This window comes from Musa acuminata, chromosome BXJ3-6 (genome assembly GCF_036884655.1).
Source record: "Musa acuminata AAA Group cultivar baxijiao chromosome BXJ3-6, Cavendish_Baxijiao_AAA, whole genome shotgun sequence".
In the NCBI taxonomy this organism is placed as follows: Eukaryota; Viridiplantae; Streptophyta; class Magnoliopsida; order Zingiberales; family Musaceae; genus Musa; species Musa acuminata.
In genome coordinates this window covers 30,771,521-30,798,531 of record NC_088354.1, presented here as the reverse complement: position 1 = coordinate 30,798,531, position 27,011 = coordinate 30,771,521, and the positions used below count along the sequence as shown (strand labels likewise).

The following is a 27,011-nucleotide window of genomic DNA, read 5'->3' as shown; positions in this document are numbered from 1 at the left end:
CTATTCTCACTTGCATTTGTCATGATTGAGATTGAAAATAGTGGTTTCTATTAAAATTATGAAGTTATATCATGATAGTTTAATTATTGTATATCATTAATGATTAAAACTCAAGTATTCTTTATGGCTATTTAGGATATCTTCCCATAAGTTCATCATGAATATTGTATGTATGGTACATATGTTCGAGATCATGAAACGATTTTTAGACTATAGCTAAAGCTGCAAACATATATAAATTTAATGAATATATAGAAAGGAAAGGATGAGAGAACATCACACTAATAATTATCACTAGATTTGCCAATACTTATTTCTCAAGATGTTGATATTCAATGTTAACCATCAATGGATCCAAAAGCATGAATTCCATGCTTAAGATTTGTTCCTAGTTTACCGATATATTTTTTAATAGAAACGATAAGAATAAAACTCATAGAATGATTCTATACTCGATAGTGAAACAATCGAGGGAGTTGTTTTGAGGAGCAAATAAAAGAAATCAAAGGAAAAGATTAGGTTCTTTGGATTTTTACCTCGTACTAATTGTGAATTTCAAATATAGTCATTCTTGAAGATGGTTATAGTCAACATTAATAATAGAACGTATATTTGCATATGATTTCAGCTATTTAGTTACTCATATGCTCTAATATATGTGGTCATTGGTTATATAATTTTGAATCTATATATTTGTTTTGTGAAAGTTATTTTTGATAGAAACATGAAAAAAAAATATATGTGAAAATTATATTTCCAATATAAAACAAGCAATATTAGACTCGATGACGAATGATTGAATTAGTCCATGTGAACATGACGATGATGATCGAACCGAAAGGTAATAATAATATGAAAATAAAAAATTTGACGTTAAAGATGTAGACAGACAGTTAGGCCAAAATCATTGTTTGTGTAGATTGTCACAATTCTCATACTTTGTTGTTGTAATTTTGTAGTTGCCAGCATTGATTCATTAAATAGTGGTGTTTTTCGGGTTGTATCGTAGTATTTTAATATAGTTGATATTTAACAAAATACTATAAACTTTACTGTATTACAAATATTAAAACACCATAAAATCTCCTTACTATGTAAAATAGACATCTAATAAAATATTGTATCACATTACTAAAACACTGTAAAACTTTATTATGTAAAACAAAGTTAATAAACAATAACAAAATATAGCAAAATCTTACTATTTGAAATAGACATTTAAAAAAACATTGTATCACATTACTAAAACACTGTAAAACTTTATTATGTAAAACAAAGTTAATAAACAATAACAAAATATAGCAAAATCTTACTATTTGAAATAGACATTTAAAAAAACATTGTATCACATTACTAAAACTTATTGTGTAAAAACTTACAATATAGAATAGATGTTTAAAAAAAAAAAATACTGTATCACATTTCTAAAACATTATAAAACCATACTATGTTCTACAGGTTTATAAGAAAAACACTATCAAATATACAAAAACACTGTAAAACCTTATTGTTTAAAACAGACAATGACAAAAACAATATAAGCACTGCATCACATAAACATCTTCCCTCACATCCACATCACAAATAATTCAACAACATCAGAATTTTTGTAGAGGTTTCTTCTTGAACTTTGGTACTTCTCGACTCAGAACTCTCGCTTTAGATGGTGTAGGAAAGCCTTTCGCTTCAAAGAGATGATTGAGCCCAAAAACCAAAATTCTCATATATATAGATGTTCTCCCATCAATAACATTTATCATCACCAAATCATAACGTTCAAGAATTAATTCAAATTTGTAACGTTTGAATCATAATTAAGAACTTTAATGATATTAAATATTTAATTTAATAATAATGGTTTCATGCATCAAGAATAAAAAACTGAAATCATTTAAATCATAATAAATAAAAAAAATTCATGATAATGAATTATGAATTATAATGACAACAGTTATATTATTATTAAATTAAAATATTTAATAATAACAGTTACAGGATTATCATTGGCAACAACAACGATCTATCTATATAGGATGTAAGACGCTATCGATTCCTATCCTACCAGACACTTATCACAATCTAATTTGTATATTCAAAAAGTAGTTGACGATAATTTTGAAAACAAGACATGACTAGTAATATTTGGGATTTACAATTCTTATTTTGTTCACCGAATCATATTTGAGACCGACCGAGTCCAACCCAACATGATCGATTACATTGCTATCAGTACTCATATTTTAGTAGGTAATCAATCAATTCATGAGCTTGTGTTGCCTTCGTGGCATATTAAATCATATTGGTAAACAAATTGTTGTTGAACTTACAACTCAAGCAATTGCTATTCTCCATATGAATCGGATGTCTTAAAGATGCCAAAACATAAACACTATAATCTTACACTGTCAAGTTGCCATTAGACGTTCTTAGCAGAATGTTTGAGGTACTTTGGATGTTGCTTCCAAAAAATTCAGTATTTATAACATTTTTCATTACCTGATATTTTTAATTGCTTTTACGAGAGAAGTAAAACTATCCATCTAATTTCTTTGAGCACTATTATAAAACCTTGAGAATATATATATATATATATATATATATATATATATATATATATATATATAGAACTAGAGAAATGGTTGATAGCAATACACTATCCCCTTATAGTTTTTCCTGCTATTGTATGTATGGCCCGGAAAAATCCTTATCTTGTACACACAAAAAAAAGAAAATATTTATAAATGGATATTATTCATTTTAAGTTTCTTATAGGGTTAGTTATGCTCTTAGTATTCCTTTACAAATGGATATTATTCGTTAAAAGAATGAGGCAAGAGTAAAAATTTCTTACTAGACAAATGCATCAAAAGTATTAAATTATTATAATTGCTAGCTAATATTCTATTTGGGATTTGTACATACAAACATCGAAATAGTTGCAATTACAAATAGTAATTGTAGGTAAAATATGTTTCATAAAATAAATAAATAAATAAAGAAAAATATGTTCGTTCTTATTTTCCGCAGATCCTGACGTGCATCACGAAGGCCCCAAACGAATCACCGTTGGAATCTCAAAGCATATGACATACCCATAAACCAAAACGATTACCCCGAAAGCGGAAGGCCTTTTCATCGACGGCGTTCCGTTCGGGCGAAAAGCCTGCCGAACCCGTTGGTTTCAACTCGCTGACGTGCCTCCACCACCGCTTACCCCTACCCACTTCTCGGTGTCCACTATTTGGCCCTCCTATAATCCGCTGGACCCCAACTCCTATCCCCGCCCCATGCATCGCTCATCACAGGTACCAGCAAACCATTCCCGTGAAGCCTCATCAACTAAAAGCGGAGCCCTCCGTTGCCCCGCTCCGCATCGTGATCCGTCACGCCTCTCTCTCTCTCTCTCGACTCTCCGACGCCCACTGGTATCTTCCTCGTCTATCCTTCCGCAGCTCATTCCTCCTACCCGGTCTTCGAGGTCCGATCGATTTGATACCCACAACCTTATCTTCGGTAAACCCTGGTAGAGGGGTATTGCGCGATGGCCTTCGCACTGGCGGGGATTCGCTTCCCCACCGCGCGGACCGCGCGGCCGTCGTCGCGATCCGGTCTCGAAGGCAAGCGGAGGACCGGCGCCAGCTTCTCTCTTCTTTCGAGGAAGAAGCGGTTCGCTGGTACGTGCTTTTGTTCGACTCTTTATGTTGTTGTTCCTTGTTGTGTGTGTATATCTTCTTATAATCACACCATCTTTTGTTTTTCACTCCTTTGAATCGACGTGTGAGTGCTCTGCTTCTTGGTGTATATTACCGTCCTTTTAGTGCACTCCCGTTAGTTTTATCACTTTTTTTTTCTTCTTCTTTAATTCCTCTAACAGCGTTTAGAATGTGGCATGATCTTAGATTTAGAAAGTAGATGCATGTAGGGTTTGATTTTCTTACCGCTTCATGCCAAGAATGAGGCGGTTCATTTATAGGATGAGGAATTCTGTAGGTGGTGAGGGTACAAGGACCCTGGGCATAACAAGTAAGCTACATGTTGGATTCCTAGACCTGCGATTGGGAAGTTCTGGGGAGTGAGATGTGCCAGGTGTCATGGTCGTTTCTTTGGCAATGAGATGGGGTTGCAGCGTTTTCGTCGCTTGTGCTCATTCATACAGAGCTTTATCGTGATCTTGTGGTAACCGGGGTTTCTGGCAGCTTGAGATTTGACTTATCACATAATTGGTTTGCCCCTTGTATGTGAGATTATCTGACGCTAGGGAACTCGTTTTTAGCATGATAGCAACCAGTTTTACTGAACAAAGTCACATTTCTGTTCTCTTGCAAAAAAGAAAAGATGGCATGCTCTGTGTTTTTTTTTTTTGGATTGACCAAGATTTTGTTGGTTTATTCTAATAAACGGTAGCAAGTTAAAGCTTTTTGATTGTAATCTTGCAGAAAGTATAGTGCAGTTTACTTCTCATGGATAATCACTGAGGATGTTTCATTGTGGTCATTGGGAGAGGTATCGACTAAGTAGGAAGTAGTACCTTTTGTTTCTTAACATCTTTGTCAGAGGTTCAATATTTAGAGATGGCAGATAACGTGTCTTCTAGATAGCCTATAAGCTATGAGGAAGCATTCCATATTTTTTGGCACAAAAATTTGGATTTCTCCTTGCTAGAAGCAAGAGTATTTCGGGTGAGGGTAAACTTTAACCTTTGCTAACATTGCAATTTTGATTATTTTGGACTGGAATATACTTGAGGGCACAAGTGTATACGGTTGTAACCATTCTAATGATTATAAAAAAAAGAAGGAAAGATTCATAATAAAGTCAAATTACAGAAAGATTTATGAATGAAGTAAAGGTTGGTGGAAGACTGTGTGTAAATATCTGTATGGTCTGTAACTAGTTCTTGGACTGTGTTCTTTAAAGGTGAAAATATTAAGCAAGACCAATGATGTTAAAATTGAAGGCTTCAAGTAGTATGTGGTATAGAAGTTTAAATCCATATCAAAAGCTCCTTTTTGGGATTGCCAATTCTGGCCTTAAGCTTATATAGGAAAAGTAGTAGGTTGACTGTATTGTTTGCAAGAAAAAGCACCCTTCTTCTTCTTCTTCTTCTGTCCAATATTAAAGGACGGGATTGCTTAGACTTCAGCAGCTTTTCTGGCCCTTAATCACAGTCAACACAGATGATAATAAAAAATTAGATAAAACCAAATGCAAGAATGATTTTGTCTGAGTGAATATGTGATTTGTCCTATGGGGTTGACCCCTAATACAACAAAGTCTTGGAGAGCCTTTATTTGTTGGAACTAGTTGTATGAATTTGTTTTGAGTTATTGATTGTATATTGTTCATGTTGTGACTCATGGAACTGAAGATGCTGAAAGAGGGCCTTTTCAATTTCATAAAGCATAGTAAATGCTGGATGGCTTCTTTATTGCACACTTCAATGAAATTGTAATTTTGTGAGAGCTGCAGATAAGGTTGCAACTATGCGCTTATAAAAGGTATAGTGATCTATCCATTTGACTGACTCTGCTTATTTTTGCACATTCTTACATAGCATGTCAGCTAATTTCTTATTGTTTCATCTACCTTATCTGGAGAAAATTAATTATTGAATAATTGAGTTTTCTCATCTGTTGGAAGTCATTCTGTTCTTTTAATGTTTTGGTCTTCATCTCTTGAAATGGTTACTTCTGTCTCTTTAAAACTTATCATTGTATTCCTAGGGATAATACTCACAGGGAGTTCTTGTGATACTGACCCTACATCTACAACTGTTGCTGCATCTGATGGAGTGCTAGTTCCCGGTGCCGAAAGTGATGATTTGTCATCCTCTACTGACATGATTTCAGACACAGAAGCTGCATCGAGTAATCTGCAGGTGATCTTATACATATGCTTTCTGCAGCTGGTCTTGCTATTATGTTCAGCTACCCACCACAATTACCAACCATGCTGAGAACAAGAATCTTATGTTTCACATAGTATCTTCGGTTAGGCTCTTGAAAATTTTGTATGACCTTTTTAATATATTTTTCACCATATTTTGGTTTCTCATTTAGTTGTAGTGTGAATACTTCATTAGCAATACAGGTTTAAGTTGAATTTTAACATACCTTTTTATTTTTTTTCTCAGTCTAAGCAGGTTGTGCACAAACTTATATCTATAATTAATAATCAGATCTGAGTGATTCTTTAGGTATCACGAGAAACAACTGGTCTAATGATGGAGGAGTCAGAAGCTGGGCAGACATCAATCTCTTCTGAATTCATTGGTGAGGAAAGTATGGACGAAGATGTCAAGGATGCAGTTTCTTCTCAAGCCATAAAAAGAATCGTGGACGTTCAGGAGAAACCAAGATTTGTTCCTCCACCTGGTACTGGACAAAGAATTTATGAAATTGATCCATCTTTAAATGGTTATAGAGGACATCTTGATTATCGGTAGGCTTCCATTTGTCACTTCTTTTTCTTTTTAACTGAGAGTCTTTCTTGATGATAGAAAAATCTTTTTTTCGCATATGATCTGATGATAAGGCACCTACATTGAGATATGCAGCAAAAATATTCACTTCTTTATTTGCTTCTTAGTTAGGCCTGTTACTAGTGGCCACCTTTTATAACTCACTTGGATTGCTAATCAAAAAATTTCCCTTTTCATTATTAGTTCTCCTTTTGATTTTTTTTTTTTGGCAAAACAAAAAGAAAATCTATTAAGACTTCAATGTATTGGCAGAATGACCTGTTTAGGTCATTCTACAAAAGGATTACAAGATCTGATGGGTAGGGATCTGCCCATTTAGAACTGGATTTTCCAGATCTAGCATTTGATGCAGCCCGATTGGCTGCTTGGTTACACTCTCGATAACAATGAAGAACAGTGTAGGAATCTAGCATTGACTGTAGTCCTTTGATGTTGCTGATAGTGCTGTACATATTCCATGGTGGATTTAAACCTTTGGTGAGTATATCATGTAGCAGCATTGAGTCAGTTTCAACTTGAATGGTTGGGAATCCACCCGCAATGGTAGCTTGTAGTCCAGTTTGGGGTGCCAATGCTTCACATTGTGCAGGAATTTTACTGACAACATATTCCTGCCTGGCTAGTATACCTGAACCTGAACCATCATGATCCCAGAAAACATAGCCAAGTCCACCTTCCTGCAGCAAACATGAGCCATCGCTATTTAATTTAACCCATCCCTGAGGCGGTTTTACCCATTTAACCCATAGATAGCTGCTCAATCTATTGCATTTCAACTGGGTTGTGGATCTAGCATAATAGCTAGTGAAGGATAAAGCTTGGGACCAAGTCCCAGTAATAGAGGGGAGTTTTTTGTTAAACAAGGCAGGATTCTGTGCCTTCCAGATAAACCATAATTGGTTTGCTATGACAGCTTGGAAATGTTTCCCAAAACCCAGGTCATTAACTTCAAGGAGCCAGTCACCTAAAGCCCAAGAGTCTTTCAATTGGAAGGAGTTAGGTAAATTGTCTCTCCAACAATCCCAAATTTTATTGAAAAAGGGCATTCAAAGAAGATATGGTCAATAGTTTCAGGTGAAATATTACAAAGGGAACAAAGCTGCTGTGATCTCAAATTAAATCTTTGAAGTCTATCAATTGTATGTAATCTTTTGTGTAGAAGTTTCCAACAAAAAAAAAGTTGTTTTTTAGGTAGAACAGGAATTTTCCACAAGCTCTGCCAGTCGTACCAATTGGAGTTATAAGGGGCATAGATCTGCTGTCTAAGGCAAGTATATGCTCCCCTAGCAGTTGCCTTGCCTATTTGATTTGTCTTCCAAACCCATTTATCATCAGAAGAAGAATGAACAACTTTGATGGATTTAATGTGACAAATTAAACTATTACCAAACATATCCAATAGCAACTAGGAGTCCCAGCAACCAGATCAGATAAGAGGAGTACTTGATGCACCCTCAGGGATGGAAGAAGGATTTATGTATGTAGGTTTAGGATTCAAAGGCAAAGCAAAAAGCCATGGATCCTTAAGAATATTTGTTTGAAAGCCATTACCAATAATTTTGATAAAAGCCGATCGAAGATTGAAAAGAGCATTCATAAAGAGGCACTAGCTCCAGTTGACATCCTTAGATTCTATAGGAAACCAGGGACTAAATGATCCATATTTGGCATGAATAACAACAGTACACCAAAGATTATCATCTTTATTGAGATAACGTTGAATACAAGTAGCTGGAAGAATATGTTTAAAAAGAGATAAATCTTGAACAGATAAACTACCCATATTCTTATCATTTGTGTCAGTGTTCTAATTAACTAGGTGAATTCCTTTGGCATTCAAATTCTTTTGTTAAAGGAAGTTTTTAGTCAAAGTTTTAACTTTTCGAGGAGTTGACTTAGGTAACCAATTGATACTAAGAGTATGGATTGGGATGGAGTTGAGGATGGATTTAATAACCACCAGTTGACCAGCTTGGGGGAGATAATTACATTGCCAAGATGCAAGCTTTGATTTACACTTAAGGTGTAGATCCTCATGAGAACTAGAAGGTGGACGACGAGGAGAAAAATATGCACCAAGATATTTGAGAGGAAATTGATCTTCTTTGAAACCAAGTAAAGAATAGGTATTAGCTCTAGTGTTTCTAGGAGTGGACTTAGTAAAATAAATTGCCGATTTGGATAAATTAACACGTTGATTAGTTAGCGATTCATACTTGTCAAAGATAGATTTAATAGTTAAGCAGGATTTTTGGCTAACTCTGAAGTATAAAAGAATGTCATCAGCATACATGATATGGCTGACCTTACAAGAGGAATCAAATCTAAGTGGTGTAAGTTTATTAGATTCAACTGATTGGGATAATAATTGAGTAAGCATCTGAGCAATTAGGATATAGAGCTATGGAGACAAGGGATCTCCTTGTCTTTCCCCACATCTACCAGTGAAAGAGTTGGACATATGTCCATTTATTAGACAGGTTAAAGAGGGGGAAGAGATACAAACATTAATCCAATAGATAAATTTGGAAGGAAAGTTCATAGATTTCAGAACCTTAAGAATGGAATCCCAAGATAAGTGATCAAAAGCCTTTTCTAAATCAAGTTTAACTAAACTTAGAAGAATTTTCTCCTTAGAAGAGAACATAATATGAGAAGCCTCTTGTGCAATTAAAATATTATTGTAAATACTTCGATCTGGGAGGAAAGCAGATTTAATTATAACTGATAAGGTTAGATAAAAGAGGCTTTAAGCGATTAGAGATAACCTTGGAAAGAATTCATAATTGATATTAGATAATGCAATCGGCTTGTAATGAGTAACATCAGTTGGATTCTTAATTTTTGGGATAAATGTGAGAAATGTTTTGGTCCAATTGATAGGAACATGTGAATACTGATGAAACCAATTAAAAACATTAAGGGAAGGAGCTAAAGTAGCCTAGTAAGCCCTATAGAATTCACATGTAAAACTATCAGGCCCTGGACTTTTGCCAAGACCTAAAGAGTGGACAGCAGAGGGTATCTCTTCGAGGGAGAATGGTTTAATTAAAGATGAACTTTCAACAGAAGATAAACTGGCAAGACTGGGCATAGAAATATTAGGTTGAATAAAATGAGAGGTGCTCTAGAGTGTGGTATGATAATTACAAAAAGTAGACAAAATATTACTTGTATCATGAATTAAGCCTATAGAAGGGTCCATAATACCTCTAACCATGGTTCGCATTACTGGTCCATACCGGTGTATCGACTAGCTGTTGATACAGTATGTACCGAGCATACCGACACATCGTACACTAGGGGTGTATTGATATATCATTTATATCGGTCCTCTGTCGAACTGGTACATATCGCCCGTACCGAGTGGTACGCTTTGGTATGTCAAACCTTGCCTCTAATAAAGTTTTTATGGTGAGTTATTAAATTGTGAAAGTATTTGACATTCCTATCAGCAGCATTAACCCAAGAGCATTTTGCTTTAGCCCACCATTTAATGTTAATTTGTTTAATCAAAGCTAATTGGTAATTATGTTGGGAAGCAAGGTATTGAATCTGAGATTCAGTAGGGATACTATCTTCAAGCTGGGATTCGAAAGCATAATGGAATCTTTTAGGAGATCCAATTATGTTCAAACTTACCAAGAGAGTACCTATTCCAGTGAGAGAAAACCCTTCTCATCTTACAAAGATTTTGATGAAAAGAATCAAAAAGAGAGTTTGAATTATGGATTGTATTCCAATTAGATTGGACAAGATTGTTAGTTTCTGGATATTCAGGCCAAAAAATTTGAAAGTGGAAGAGTTTAGTACCAGAAGAATTCGGAAGCTGAATATGAACCTTAAGAGGTGCATAATCAGAACAAGTCTGAGGGAGATGGAAGACAGAAGATTGACCAAAGAATTGAAACCAAGAAGAGTTTCCAAACACCCTATCTAAACGCACAGAAATTCGAGCATGACCCTTATGATTATTACACTAAGTGTATTTGGGGCCAAAGAAACCTAAATCCATTAAATCATAACTTTTCACAAAATCATGAAAACCTTGAACAGAAAGGTTAGTGTTAAAAGCAAGTCCACCAGATTTATCAGAACTATGCAGAATTGAACTAAAATCCCTTCAGACACACCAAGGTATATCAGAGAAATTTAATGCAGAAAGATTCATCCATCAATCATTGCGTAAAAGAACAGAAGTACCAGTATAAAAATCAGTTAAAAGCCATGGGTTGCTATTTTGAAATTGAACTACAGCATGTATTAGCTGAGATTAGACAGATAGCACTTGGACATAAGCAACAGGGGCGAACCAAACAAGTAAGATTCCACCAGAAGCACCGGTAGCTGATTGAGAAATCCCCCGCCAGTCCTTCCCAAAGCTTCGGATTAGTCTTTGAGATTGTTCATCCATAGCATGAGTCTCCTGCAAAAGGATTGGTGCAGGCCTATATGTTCTTTGGGCATAAGTAAGGAAATCTTTGACAGATTTCCTTTTAATACCTCTACAATTCCAATAAATAATTATCATGGTAAAGAGGGTGAAGAAATAGAAAGCTGTCCATCAAATATAGGAATATCAAGAGGACAACTAATTGCAGAGAGCAAAATATCTTCAGAAATAAAAAAGGATGATTTCAACTTCTTACCCTTAATGGCCCTAGTGATGGATTTAAAACTAGATATTGTATGAACTCTCATATTTTGAAGTTTTGTAACTGGGGTTTTACCTTGTTGATCTAGGAAATCACGGAGAAGATCTGAGTCAGCAATATCCTCCTCCACTTGTATGGGTTGAGTAGTAGAGTCATGCATAGATTTTAATCTTGATACAACATGAGCAACAAGCTCTTGAGCCTCAAGAGGACCATTTGGGTTAAGTTGCTGGGCGATTGAAGGGGTGGAAGATGAAATGGAATGGTCGGCTGTGTGAGAAGGGGGCATAGGGCTTTCAAGGTTCGTAAGTGTATCAAAACTGTTTGTTATTAAAGGCGACACAGGTGGCAACAACATCATAGAAGCTTAAGAGGTATTATGGATTGGATGCATAACTAGTATCGGATCCTCCATCATATTCATATCCACTGCATTTAAGGTGGTAGTGGATGTATGGTTTTGAGGCATCGCCTCAGGTTCAAAAGGCACAATAGATGAAGGGACAAGGTTATGGCAACTATTAGTAGCATTGGTAACTGGCAGTTTCCTGTTAATAGAGGACGTTCGAGAGGTGTTTGGTCTGACTGACGAGGGAACTGTTAGAAGCCATCATGACCTGTGTGGTTCCTTCATGTGAGAATCACATGTTGAACTCACAGGCGGTTGCTTTGACGATTCTGCCACCGTCGATGAGTTGACCATACCTTTTGCTAGTCTTCTTACGATAGGGACGATTTTGAACTCGAATCCATGGACCATAAAGAACTTCATCATTCCCTTAAGTACTTGTTGAATCTGGTTGAGGTCTCTGAACCATAGGGTTATGGTCTCCATCCAAGGATGTCAACGATACAGGGCAAACAGGTTGGAAAATTAAGAAGGAATAGTGTAAGCATCAGTGCGATGCCCTAAACAACCACAATGATAACACACGGAAGGAAGATTTTTGTAAGAAATAACCTAAAAGAAACATTCATTGGGTTCACCAATCCAGAAACCCTGGATTAAAGGTTTAGTGATATCGATTTCAATGTAAATACGTGTAAAACAACCATGTTCAAGACATAGAGATCTAGGATCAATTTTAATGGGACGACATAGTAAAGAAGCAATCTGGTAGAGGGATTCCTCATTTTAGTACTCGATTGGAAGCCTAGATAAATGGATGAAAATAGGGGCAGTATTAATAGTGGTAGTTATAGGTTGGAAATTAGGGCACCGTGGAATCAGTTGCAAAATGTCACCACGGAAGTGCCAAGGTCCTTCAGTGAGGACACGAACGGAATCAGCCTCAAAGTTAAATATGAATAGGAAAAACCCAGACTCAAAATCCATAACAGTAGGGGGAACATCCAAGGACCATAGTTTAGCAAACCAACTGCATTGTAGGATTGATGACAATTTACATGCTTTCATGAGTTCATCTTGATCAACAGACTTAGACTTATAGAGATATATTGGGTTGGACATATGTGGAATCAGATAATTGGCACAAGTCCCTCAGAAAATAAAGAGAAGATAATTAGGGTATTCTGCAAAATAAGAACTGAAATGAATTGTGAGCATATTTATAAATGTAGGTGGGCATTTTAAATCATTTGAGCATGATGTCAGTTATGTCAAATGATGTATGACATTATCGACAGGTTATTCATTTTACTTTCAATCTTTTCCAGCCAATAGGTGGTTGATCTCTTTTTTGGCAGAATCATTTCACATGTCTTATTATGGTTCGTGTATCCATGTTTCTGTGAACTTCAGGAACTTAAGTTGACACCATAATTTGGTATAATATTTTCTAGATATGACCAGTACAAGAAAATGCGTGAGACGATTGATCAGTATGAAGGTGGTTTGGATGCATTTTCCCGTGGCTACGAAAAATTTGGTTTTCAGCGAAGGTAGGCTTTTGATTTTCTCATGTTTTTATTAAAGCTATGGTCCCTTGTTTCTTGCCTCTATTGTGCTATAAAGTTATCGTAGTTTTAACTTCTCATAATAAATGCAGTTCTTGTTAGAAGCGTAAAATGAGAATATATTTTTTTCTTCCAACGGTGTTTGTGTTCACAAATTTTTGGTTTAGCACAAATTTTTGGTTTAGGATATAGCATATGGTGTAATCTTCATTCATTTACAACAAAGAATCATGCCATGGTTGCTCACCTATTTTCTGTTCCTTTCTGTCACCGCCTTCTTGCTATTGGGCTGTAGTGGTTAACTTCTAGTTTATAAATATATTCATGCTAGATTTGTGATCGTATATGTGTAGATATTTTGGGTTCTTTCAGTTGGAAATAATTATTCAATATTTTCAGTTTAAAATCCATTTTTTCTTTATTTATGATGCTGGATTTTTTTCTGGATTTATGATGCGTCCCATATTTAACTTCTGGTTAGAGGTTTTACTTTTATTAGATCTAGATCACGTCAATTTTAGGTTCAGATTTTAATCTTCTTGAGTCAATTGTTCTTTTTAGGTTCAGGATCGAATCATTTGTGCTTGCATATGCCAATGTACTGGTTGGCAATGACCAAACAGAAAGACGGAGAGAAGGGGGAGAATGGAAGGGAAAGAAAAAGCTGTGGGAGAAAAGATTAAAGAAAAAAAAAGAGCAAGACAACTGTAAAAAAATTGATACTATCAAAACTGGATGAAAAATTTGGTTTAGGAGGGTTACTAGGTTGTAACCCTGCTCTGGACCAGATTGGGTGAATCTGGAATAGTTAAAATTGCTTCATCTGTATCCTGTTTTCTGGTCTGACTGGTAAATCAATGTCAGTATAGACTAGTCTGACTGATATTTTATTCCTTCGTTTGGAGATCATTTGTAACATGTTACTGTACATGAGCACTGTTTATGCTACAGTTCCAGTGCCATGCTATAGTAACATCAGGATTCTTTTGTCAAAGTTTAAAGTTCTGGCCCATTAGTAGTTTCATTAAAAAAGAAAGAAAAAGTCTGCATGTTCCTTGGAACAATCCTGACAGACTTCAATTTATAAGACGTGGCTGATTTTGCCATATTTTTCCTTTTTCCTGTACCTTTCTTTCTTCAAGAATGCATCTATAAGTTGAATCCTGTGAGTCCTTTCTTTAAGAATCTTATTCGAGAGTCAATGGAAAGATTCAGAATTGGATACTTGCTGATGAAAGCATGAGTTTTCTTTATGTCATTAATGGGTATTACATTTTCCTCCTATCTATTGATTTCATCCTACTTCTGACATATTTCTTACATCTGTGGGCTATTTCGACATTCTTTTTTCCCTTATTTTATTAGTTTGTCATCTTCTATCTTAAAACCTAAAAAAATCATTGAATATGATCATTACATATTGAGATGATACAACCAAAGTATGCAGTTTCGAATAATACCGCCCATTATCGGATGGTATATATATATATATATATATATATATATATATATATATATATATATATATATATATATATAAGGCGACCTCGGGGATGTCATCTCGGCGATGTCGCTCGAAGAAGAGAAAAAAAAAAAAAAAAAAAAAAAAAAAAATATATATATATATATATATATATATATATATATATATATATATATATATATGGCGACCTCGGGGATGTCACCCCGGCGATGTCACTCGGAGAAGAAGAAAAAAAAAAAAAAAAAATAAAAAAAAAAAAAAATAAAAATATATATATATATATATATATATATATATATATATATATATATAAGGCGACGTTGCTTGAAGAAGGGAAAAAAAAAATATTTTAATATATATATATATATATATATATATTTTTGGCGACGTCGTCGAAAAAGGCGATGCAACGTTGCCTTTTATAAATATATTTTATATATAAAAAATCTTTTATATATATAAAAAATATTTTTTTTAAAAATTTATATATAAAAATGAGGCGATGTCGCCTTGGCAATGTCGCCCCGCCTGGGGAGAAGAGATAGGCGACATCGTTGAATTATATATATATATATATATATATATATATATATATATATATATATCGTTCGGTATACTGTATCGTACCATACCATACCGAGCAAATATCGAAACGCTCGTACGGTACGATCTTTCAAACCTTGGATACAGCACAGTATGCCATTTTAATGAAACCCACTAGAATTATTTTTGGTCCCTAGCCTGAGTATGAGGCATGAGGACCTCAACTCGTATTGATTTAATTCACTATTTTACTCATATATCTATGTTTTGTAACTCATAAAGAAGAGAATAGAAAAAGAAGGGAAATTTTGATGGGATCAGATGGATGTTATGGAAAGTGATGCTTGTTACTATCTAGTATCTATGTGGGTACTTTATATATATATTTATATACATATATATATACATATATATACATGTATACATACATGTATATATATGTATATATACATGCATATATACATGTATGTATACATATATACATATACATGTATACATACATGTAAATATTATGTATACATACACATATATATACATATATATATGTCTCAGAAATCTAATAAATAATATAGGCTCTTGCTATACTTGCTTAAACTTTGAGGTTCTGAGATCCATTTCTGTCTCCACATGTTTAGAGATAGTTCAGATCATGCATCATTTTGTACTATTTTATTGTTGTGCTCATTTTTGTTGATGTTTAATGAGAAATAAGCTCACATGCGAAAAGTTGACTTAACAGGAAATAACTCTACAGAAAAAAGAACAAAATGGATAAAATGTACTTTACAATCACAAACGCACATAATATATTTCATTGTGTTTCATATACTTCACATTGTGATTCATACACTTTTCATTGTACTTTACAATCACAAATGCACACAATAATGTATGGCTTTGCAACTTTTCTCTCTGTTCTGGAAGATCATAAAATCCCTAATAGGAAAGTTTAGGAGTTATTGAGAACTTTGTACAGTTGCTTGTATATGTCCCTTGTCTCCTTATCTTACAACATAAGTGTATCACTTATTATCCCAGGGTATTCTCATTGTGATTCATATACTAATTACTATTGTCCAATGTCGAGTATAGTGATTTTTGTTATGAAGTTTTAATTTTATTATACTCTGCTCTTTTACCAAATAGAAAATGTTAATGTTTTGTTATAGTTTGATGCTATAAAATGATGGTACCACACTATCACTTACTGCAAATTTTAATGTTCTTTTTCTCAACTAGAAAAATTTAACGTTTGTAATAGTTAATATTTGCAAATTAGTTACTGTCTCAACTTATTTGTTGCTGTTTGATGTTGCACTCAATATTTTCTTTCTTGCACTCATTTCTGTTAAATCACTCAATTCTTCATTTTTGCTCAATTTCTAGTGCCAATGGCATCACTTATCGGGAGTGGGCACCTGGAGCAAAGGTTGGTAAATGTTTAAAAGGATCTATCTTCTAGTTTTATGCCTTGCTACCTTGCCGCCCTGATATAATCATGAATTGACAACTTGCTTTCTTGGGTTTGTTAGTTAAACTCTTTGATGCTTGGTGTATATGTTTATGCCTAACACTGGATGCTTGTGAAGATTTTTCATGATGCAGGAGCAACATAACATGCCAGTCCTTATATTTAGGTTGAATTATACTAGGAAAGTGTTCAGCTAGCTTTCTTCAGTTAAATTTAAGAATTTTCTGCTAAACCATACTTTTAGCAGTTAAAATGCATAAACAGAGCTTGCTTGGCAGGTTGCTAGCATTCTGTTTCACCATTCACGACATGTGTAATAACTATGAGGTTTTTGTAATGTACATAAGAACTTAATTACTTAGTTAAGGAGTGACTGTAAAGAACGGAGTTTATCTTAAAATGCATTCTATGTCCACATTGTGTTTGTCTTGGATTCTGATGCTTATCAAACACTTACCTGGTGTGTTGGGTAGTTCAAAAATATAGGCCAGTTGTGCCATCTCGTTTATTTGTATTACTGTCTGTGTTGGACACTTGGATCAAATACTTGATTTCAAGTCATAAAATATTGGCAATCTATAAACAATACGGCTTTTGACTTTATAATCTTTTATAAGTGTTTCAAATGCTTTTGTAAATATTGGCTACTTAAATAAATGATCTTATTGTTTCTTCTAGATCATAGATTGTCAATATTGTACAATTACAATTTTCTATAAAAATATACATCTATTATTTGTCATGTGTATTTTACTTTCTACTTTAATAAGATTTGCTTTTTTTGCATGTCAGTACTGTATCCTGTTTATGCCATGTTTTATGTCCACGTTTCATATGGATCAGCCAATTCTAAATTATGAATTTCTTCACTTTAGCTTTTGTTACATTCTCTGTATACCTTTTCTAAATCCTTCGGTGTTGAGTTTCAGTGGGCGACCCTCATAGGAGATTTTAACAATTGGAACCCCAATGCAGATGTAATGACTCGGGTATGGTGATTTGCCACCAAATTTATTTCACTTCAGGATTATGATATCTTTTTTTGTAAATTGAGTAATAAAGTTGCATAATCTTATATCATGTGCTTTGCAGTATTCTGGCTCAATTTTTTGTCTTTAAAGCTAAATTTTTTGTTCAGTAAAAATTTATCTTAAAGAGTCGATGAGTGAAATTTTTTTCACCTTCTTTATGACATAGTTCTTTTTCATGGTATCTATACTGGTTATGGAAATACTGAAGCTAGCTAAACCATACTGGAGGGCTTACTGTTAAAATTTATGCTGATTTGTTTAGTATCTCTTCTGTTCAAAGTTATAGAAATGAAGCTTTTAAGTTCTTTCTCACTAACCATCATTTGAATTGTATGTATATTTCATATACATGGTTATTTTAAGGTGTTATCTTGCAAAATTCATGTCCAGCTTTTGTTCGCATATGGGCTTCATATGTTAGGTATTGTTTGCTGACATTTATTGATTCATCATGTTCAGAAGGAGTATGGCGTTTGGGAGGTCTTTCTACCTAATAATGCAGATGGCTCACCACCTATTCCTCATGGTTCACGTGTAAAGGTTTGTTCTATAGTTGGCTGCTCTTATAAACTGATACAGTGATAAGTACTCATAATAGTTTTTGCTTGTTTGCAATAACTAGTATCATATGTAAATGTTTGTTCCCTTGGATCTTGGTTGGATTCTTGGATGTATCTACAAGTACATGTTCTATATTCTCCTCTTTGCTTTCTTGCAACAATTGGTACCACATTATTCATGTCCGGGCATGTTTCATGTACCATGCTGAGAATGTGGAAAGATGTCAATTGTGAACAAGTGACTCATCCATGACTGGCACATAACACTATACAAGCTCAAGCCATGGCATGCCAACCATACTACTGCTTGATGATCTGCATGCCACCATGGATTGATGTGGAAACCTATGACAAAGATCTACATGCTACTTTCCATGGTTGTGGTCTATCTCTGCCTTGGCATGATAAGTACCAGCCAAATATGTGTGGCATGTTGTTTTCATGTGTCCCTCGATCCTGGGCTGGTGGCATTTTGTTTCATGCATCTTTATCAGCGTTGACCAGTGGCATGTCCTTTTTGTATCATTATCAACCGATGCAGTAGGTATTTGTATGTCCAACATTGTATGTTATTGTAGATTATGAGTGGAAAATCAATATGCATTTGCATTTTCATGTTAGCTTTATTGGTTATATTCTTATGCTGTTGTTGAATAAAATACCTGTGTTTCTAAAGGAGATCTTAACTGTTAGAAGCAAGCTTACAGTACCGCCTAGAACAGTTCCATACAAGCTGTGTTTACAGGCAGGATACCCTACACAGAAGACCAAGTAAACCGGGCAGTATGCCTAATACCACACCTATACTGGCTGGTACAGGGCCTGTACCACTCGATACACCTGTTATAGGGCTGGTACTGCTTGGTCTAGGGTGGTACAAGCTCTGTGCCAGGCAATTTTTGTACCTTTTCAGTTTTCTAATTTTTTAGACTCAGTATGTACTGGTACCAGTCTGAACCCTCACCAATGTAGTACCAATATGCGAAATTGTGAGCCTTTGTTACAACTTGGAAGAATGTCAAACATAAGGATGCAAAGCAAAATTCCTTTCCATAGTGTTTGATTATGATGTAGTTGTGTTATTATTATCTTAGCTCATGTAATCCACAAAACTTTAGCTTTGGGCTGTATGTAAACTAGCGTATAAAATATAAATTGACCAATTGGAAGTTGTGAGTTAGGTGCCTCACGAGGTCTTACTAATCTTTGTTTAACTCTAGTGCAATTTAAGCACAGTGACTCCTTATGATGCCAATATTTCCAGTATGTAATCTTAAGTAACTAACAAAATATTTGTAACATTATAATTCTTAAGACATATTCAGATAACCAGGTACTAGGTCAGATAATTTTTGTTTGTGTTATTTCAAATACAATAACTCCTTATAATGTCACAGTTACTAATATGTAACTCTAAATAATCAACTAACATTTTAATATTATTCAAAAAGCTATGTACTTTTTGAATAGTGGGGGACTTCGGGTTGATGCAGGAGTGCTCAACCAAGGAACAAAGTAGGCAATTCGTGGTGCTGCACCTTTTCTACTTAAAGAAATATGTGGCAAAAATGATGAAGAAGATGATACAATAGCAAAGGCGACCAAAACTATTAGAGACTTGCTCTAAATCGGGATGAAATGTTGCTCCTTTCAAGCAAAATTTTTTGCATTATAGAAGTTCGATGGCAATGAGAAGGCAAATCGCAGTAGCTAACTCAACGTAAGAAGTGCAAATACTTCAGGTGCTTTGGAAGTATGAGCAAAGAGCAGACGAAGGTTAGTAACTAGCTCGATACATGGAGTACAATCCTTGAGGAGGCTGGCGAAGTCGAGTAACCTTTGCCTTCTCAACTCTTAAGAGAATGAGCGAAACTGAGTATCATAGTTCTCTTATTTATCTAGTAGAGGAGCTTTGCACAGGTTCAAAGACCTTCGAAGAAACTTAGTGGAAGACAATAGTTGTTTAATTCTCACGAATGGTGATCGGTTCTACCAAGAGTAGATTGTCCACTTTATTTCCCAACAAAATATCAATCGAAAACGGAAGTGATGCAAACCTACTTGAAGGTGACAACTAAGTGAAAAATGAATCAATGATAAATTTTATAGAGGAAAGACTTTAAAAACTGTAAAGTCTGTGAGGCAATGCTTGTTAAATTTCTAATAAACATCCACCCAGTTTAAGCGGCACGAGACATTTGAGAAACTGACACATAAAAGGAAGGTCCTTACTTTCATCTAAAGGATCCGCAGAAACTAACAAAGATCAGCACAACACGATCGACCCCACACCAGAGTTAGAGTTATTGGCGAGTTGAAGTAGCGTGGCGGATCAAAGTTCAATTACTCAACAACAATGGCAGAGAGCAATTGGGAGCCAAGAGGCGTGTTGCAATTGGAGTAAAAAATTGAAGATTCAACAAAGGCGAGGAGATACAGTGTTTGTAAAGGCTTCGACGAGGATGTCGAAGGAATAAGTAGGGGAGAATATATGGACAAAGTTGTAAATAAGGTATTCGATGTAATGCTCGTGTATGTCCATGCCTTTTGGTTTTGTTCATGCTTTGCACAATATGTAAAGGGCTTACAGTAGGTTTAACAGCTCTATTTTTGTTAGCTTTTGTGGCTATTTCAGATTTGTAAACTCAGGTTGTGTGCAATCATCATGCAAAGGCAAAATTGCCCAGAAATAGGCTATCCAGGTAGCAATTTTAGAGATTTTCTAGCTTTGCAGAGTGGTGTGGAGTGTCAGCCAACACTGCATTTAGGAGCTACTCCGGTGGCATATGGCTAGATGGGCCTTTGTGGTAGTGTTTAGGGCTGTTACATTATCTTGTTTTGCAGTAGTGTCATATGGGTACTTGTGGGGATTTTTGACCACGGCGGACCACCTTGAACTGTTTAAAGCTTACGAAATCTATGTTTGTAATTTGCATTGTCTATAAAGTATTTGCTAAAATTGCTGCTTGTGGGATCCCAAGTTAAAACGCTTCCTCTAACCGATCTTCTCTTTTGTACGTCCTTAACGGACCATAAGAGGTTTCGGGGAGTTAACCCTTTGCGGACGTACACGCAAAGATGTTGCACGACTTAAGCAAAACCAACTAGGTTCGTGACATTAGGGACATTTTAATCAAAGACATCTGTTACTTAGATTTAATTATTGGCAATTATAGGTTGACTAACAAACTACTTGGAATCCACTTGAAAAGTCACCTTAATTTTTTTAACTAAGAAATATAATTAAACATGTGAATGATACATCATGGGGGTCATTTTACCCTATAGCTTTTGTCCTGGCCATGTTTTTCATTGTATTAAGAATGAAGGATTAAATTCCATGGGTTAAATTTTTTTTTTGCCCCACTTAGGACAAACTGACAAAGTACTTTTTAACATGGTTCGCATTATTGGTCTGTACCGGTGTACTGACTAGCTATCGGTACGATATGTACCGAGCTGTACCAAGCCATACTAAGCGTATTGACACATAGTATATATGGGCGTACTAATGTACCACTCGTACCAGTCCCTTGTCGGATCGGTATGTATCGTCTATATCGAGTGGTATACTTCGGTATGACTAACCTTGCTTTTTAAGGTATTACTGACAATTGTAGTTGCTGTGCACCATAAATCTTTGTTAGATGATTATGTTTAGAGACCTTGAAACCAAGGTTTGCCGTATTGATGCATACCGTACCAAGCAAGGCTCGATACATCGGTACGGACCGAAATTACAATCCTTGCATGAAACACAGATCTCCAGGGTGCAAATGTTATTACAGTTAACTAATTAGTTCTTTGATTTTCTCGGTAAATCTTCCCCTGCTACACAGCTACCTTTGAATTTTCAGTTGTGATTTATACCATCCACTCTGGTTGTAGCACCAAAACATTTGCTAATCGGAAACTGGAAATCAGTAGCTGAACTCAAATAGATCAACAATATGAAATATTTATGATTTGTTCTCGAACTTTTCATCATTAAAGTTTTAAACACGACTTGGTCTTAAGCTAGGATATCAAAGTTGTTAAAAATTAATTGTGAACCATATTAGCAGTTTAGCACTATTATTAAGAAAAAGCAAGTTTTTTTTCTCTCTAGCTTTTAGTCTTTCAGGAAGTACAAAACATGACCATGTGAGTTCATGCTTGAGATTCCTTGTTTCTACTCGAACTAGCATCCTTAGCTGTCCTTTTAATTTCAAGTACTGGAATGCCTATAGGAGATGCATTTTATTCGTTCTTTATGTGATTGCTAATGCTAATCATGTTTGTATGTTGAGCTGTTCATTATCAAAATATGTGAAGCACAAGTGCAAAGCATAGTAGCATACTAATTTTTTGCTTCATATATGGGACAATGGTAGTACAATGATCTTGTTGGTTATTAAATGCTAAAAATACATGATAGATACGCATGGATACTCCATCCGGCATCAAAGATTCCATTCCTGCCTGGATCAAATTTTCTGTACAAGCCCCAGGTGAAATACCATACAATGGAATATACTATGATCCACCTGAAGAGGTACAGATGCTATTTCTGCTATTCCTTATCATTGTCATTTTAATATTACTGGTATGATTCTTTTAATTACTTCTAGTGACACTAGTGCAATTGCTTCCTTATTGCTTATATTTCCATATGAGCTCTGGTTGGATAGAGGTCTTTTGTGCAGCACTGCAGCTATTTATTTCCTAAAACATTTTAAATGCATCTACAGGATAAGTATGTCTTCCAACATGCTCAACCAAAAGCTCCAAAATCATTGCGCATTTATGAGTCACATGTTGGAATGAGTAGTCCGGTATGATTTCACCCTCTCATTGATAATGGTGACTTTTGTACTGGTTTTTTTAATTTACCTTAGTGACCTATAGGATGCAGTTTCAAGTTGCATATTGCCTCTTCTTGCTGATGTATAGAAGTGCATGATATACAGTCTAAGAATCCGTTTTTTTTAGACTGAAAATAATAATGATCTGCAAATTCAGTATTTGTATACCCTTTGTTATTTTTTGTAAGTATGATGTTTCTATAATTAGTTATCTTCACCTTTTTAGTGATATCTCATTTTGTCTCTATTAAATATGAAGTTCTTGCCCATAGTGGTCTTCACCTCAACTTGTCCTAGTTATTATCAAAACCTCTCATCTCTAGGATTTATGAATTGTCCCAAGCTTATAGAATGATGAGAACGAAAAAAAAATTCATGCAAGAAATTGACTTGCAAAATAATGATGTGAGTTGCACGAGTCCTCTTCCCCTCTCCATTTTGTCTTCAATCACTGCACATACTCAATGTTGAAGTTTTCATAAAATTACATAGTTTGAATACATAACTTGGGTTAAAAAAGAGAGAGAAGAAGGATTTGAAATGGTGAGCATGGTAGTTTTCACATTCTAAATGCGATACTCCCTGAATCAAGTGCCCAGGTTCATTCAATACAGTCCAATTTGAGGTTTTGCTTTCAAGGATTGCTAAAGCATCTTTTCAGTTTAGATTGACTGCCTTTTGCTTCTAAAGAACGCAGTAGCTACAGGAAGCTCTGTCTTTGTTTTTTGTTTCATCACACTTAGATTATTGATTGATATTTTGGAGTGCCAAAGATGATACAGAATATCAATAATGCTACTTTATACCTGCATTATACAAGTATTTGTTTTATTCTGGTCGTAATGGTGGACATTCGTTTAAAGAGGTTAGACAAAGCTACTTTCCTTGTAAGAAGGGATTGTAGAATATACTTGGTATTGTTGGGTAGATACTCCAATTGAGTTGATATTTTGTTTTAGTTACAACATGAAAAAAGTTCCACTTCAGTAACTGAATTATGGTCATATGCAGGAGCCAAAGATAAACACATATGCTAGCTTTAGGGATGATGTGCTGCCTCGAATCCAAAGGCTTGGTTATAATGCTGTTCAAATAATGGCCATCCAGGAGCACTCATATTATGGAAGCTTTGGGTAGTATTTTAATCCCTTATTGCTTTCTCTGTCTCCATGTTCCTTATATGATTGCATATATTGCCTTGGAAAAAAAAAAGAATATTTTTTATGTCTTAATGGTTGTAAAAGTTGACATAATGCCATTTGCCTATAAGCTAAATTATTTTGGAACTATTATATCTTTTGTTAGTCCATTGTTTGTTTATTAGCATCCTATTGGATTACTTTGACTTGACCATAGATTAAAATATCATCGTCACTGGTTGATATGAGCTGGTATTTATTGGTCCAACAACCAATTGGGTTGTGGATTGGATGTTTTTGCTTTGTTTGATCCAGTATGAGCTGCACTGACTAGTAAACCTGTTGTACCTGGCTCATGAGGCACAAAGCATCTCTTTTTGTCTTTTCGTTATCATGGACTTAGCTGGTTTTGCGTAAGTCGTGCATCACTCTTGCGTGTCCGTCTGCAAAGGACAGCCTCCCCAAAACCTCCTATGGTCCCTTAGGATTTACAAAAGAGAAAACGGGTTAGAGAAAATGCCTCACTCGGGATCCACAAGCAATCATTTTAGAAAATACTTCATAGCTAGTGCAAATTACAAACAGACATTACAAGTTTTGAATGGTTGCACAACAAGGGTCCAAATGGTCCACTACAGACTGAAATCTCCCACAAGTGTCCACATGACACAACCTTTATTTACAAGCCTAAAATGACTACCAAACCCAACTAAATTGGGGCTGTTAAGCCTTCGATCGTCCCTCTACATGTTGTGTAAAGCATGAACAAACCAAAAAATACGGACATACATGAGCATTACATTAAACACCCTGTTTATAGTTTTGTCCGTGACATTTTCCCCTACTTATTCCTTCGACGTCCTCGTTGAAGCCTTTACCGACACTGCAACTCCTCGGCTTTACTGAGTCTTCAATCTTCTGCTCCAGTTGCAATGCGCCTCTTGGCTCCCAGTTGCTCTCCGTTGCTGTTGTTGAGTAATCGAACTTTTAATCTGCCATGTTGTTTCAAGTCACCAATGACTCTGACTTTAGTATGTGGTTGGCTGAGTTGTGTTGATTCCTGTTGGTTCCTACAGATCATTCAGATGAAGTAAAAGACTATTTTTCCTATGCGCTAGTTTCTTAAATGCCTCATGCTGCTTGAACTGGGTGGATGCTTGTTGGAGCTTTAACGAGCATCGTCTCGCAAACTTTTAAAATTTTTGGGTCATTCCTCCACAAAATTTGTCCATCGACTCTTCTTTCACTTAGTTGTCACTTCCAAGTAGGTTCGCATCACTTTCGCTTTCGATTGACATTATGTTGGTAAATGAAACGGATAATCTACTTTTAGTAGCACTGAACACTATTGGTGAAGATTTGACAACTATTGTCTTCCATTTGGTTTCTTCGAAGGGTCTTTGAACATGTGCAGAGCTCATCTGCTGGATAGATAAGAGAATTGGGGTACTCGGTTTCGCCCATTCTCTTAAGAGTTGAGAAGGCGAAGGTTACTTGACTTCGCTTGCCTCCTCGAGGGTTGAACTCCATGTATCGAGCTGGTTACTAGCCTTCGCTCGCTCCTTGCTCACACTTCTGGAGCATCGAGTGTTTGCACTCATTGCATTGAGTTAGCTACTGTAATTCACCTTCTCAATGCCATCGAACTTCTGGAATGCAGGAAGTTTTCACCCCAACTTGGATTAAGTATTTAATAGTTTTGGTCGCCTCTGGGATTGTACTGTCTTCTCTATCAACCCTGTCGCCTACTCTACTGAGTAGCAAAGGTACAACACCGCGTACTGCCTACTTCGTTCCTTGGTCGTGCACTCTTGTATGACCCGAAGTCCACTTTCGGCTATCTTGATGAGAAGCTCGTTGACACCGGTCTTACGAAGTTCCTTGGCCTTTGCCCTTCAGTCTTATCTTGGTTCTTGGAGTTTGCCTCCACATTCTCCACCTCCTCGGCCCCTTTCACGACCAAGCGCTCTCCCCCCATGAGAGCAAGGGATCGATGACTTCATAGAATTCTCGCCTCTGCGATACCATAGCGCTGCCATGCCCATGGTCCTACTATCCGTCGCTTTACATCTGTATCCCTTTCTTCATGATCGGTAGATATGTCTCGGTGGCACTCCTCCAAGTCCACCTCCAGTCTAACCGATGCTTGGTTTTGGGTAGCTAAGTCCCTTTAGACTTGTTGTCGCTTCCTCGCTCCTTTCGACCCCTTGCTTCAACACTTTTGTGTTCTCTAAGCAGTTCCCCTTAGTCGATGGAAAGATAGGCTGCAACTCCCATGTATGGCCTCTGCCATCATGTTGTAGGGTTCGCACCGATATTGTTATCCTTAACTTCCTTGGTAGCAACGTTCGCTTACTCGGCCTTGTCCTCTGACTTGTCGGGCTCCCTTAAGCAAATATGAGCTCTGGAGCAGTCCAACTCTCCAGCTGCTCTGATCATACCTCTGCATGATCAAGTCCCTCCCATGGGACGCATTGGTACTTGCATTCGAACTTTTTCCTCAGTGGTACATAGCCCCCATATACTAATGACCAAGGTTTTTATCCGATGCAAAATTCGATGCACGCACAGAAGATCTGCCTCTGTGGTACCATGACTTTCACTCCTTGAATCCATAACCTTTTTGCCATCGTGTTGTTCATCGAAGTGGAGCTCCTAGTAGCTCTCGATCATACCTTCGTATGATATAGTCGTCCCTCACGGGACTAATTCGTATGTACCGTATTGCCATGAACTGTTCCACAACGATCCGCTGCACCATGTCACCACCTGGTGATATCTCCATTGCATTCTAATACTTGTGGGATGAACTCGGATTATGATCCCTCTATGTGTAGCCTCTGCCAACACATCGTAGGGCCTCTTCCACCTTCGATTGTGTTCGTTC

At 36.0% G+C, this 27,011-nt stretch overlaps 1 protein-coding gene across 1 annotated transcript in view; it reads left to right on the top strand.

Annotated features, from left to right (window-relative positions):
- Positions 1-3,235: 3,235 nt before the first annotated feature.
- LOC103988934 (1,4-alpha-glucan-branching enzyme 2-2, chloroplastic/amyloplastic) overlaps positions 3,236-27,011 on the top strand; it is a 44,076-nt gene continuing 20,300 nt past the window's right edge. Inside the window, exons 1-10 of the mRNA XM_009407623.3 lie at positions 3,236-3,674; positions 5,724-5,878; positions 6,197-6,441; positions 12,940-13,038; positions 16,466-16,508; positions 17,480-17,539; positions 18,041-18,121; positions 22,559-22,675; positions 22,872-22,955; positions 23,997-24,118. Coding sequence (XP_009405898.1) covers positions 3,542-3,674; positions 5,724-5,878; positions 6,197-6,441; positions 12,940-13,038; positions 16,466-16,508; positions 17,480-17,539; positions 18,041-18,121; positions 22,559-22,675; positions 22,872-22,955; positions 23,997-24,118 — 1,139 coding nt within the window. The 5' untranslated portion in view covers positions 3,236-3,541. The remainder of the gene's footprint in view (positions 3,675-5,723; positions 5,879-6,196; positions 6,442-12,939; positions 13,039-16,465; positions 16,509-17,479; positions 17,540-18,040; positions 18,122-22,558; positions 22,676-22,871; positions 22,956-23,996; positions 24,119-27,011) is intronic.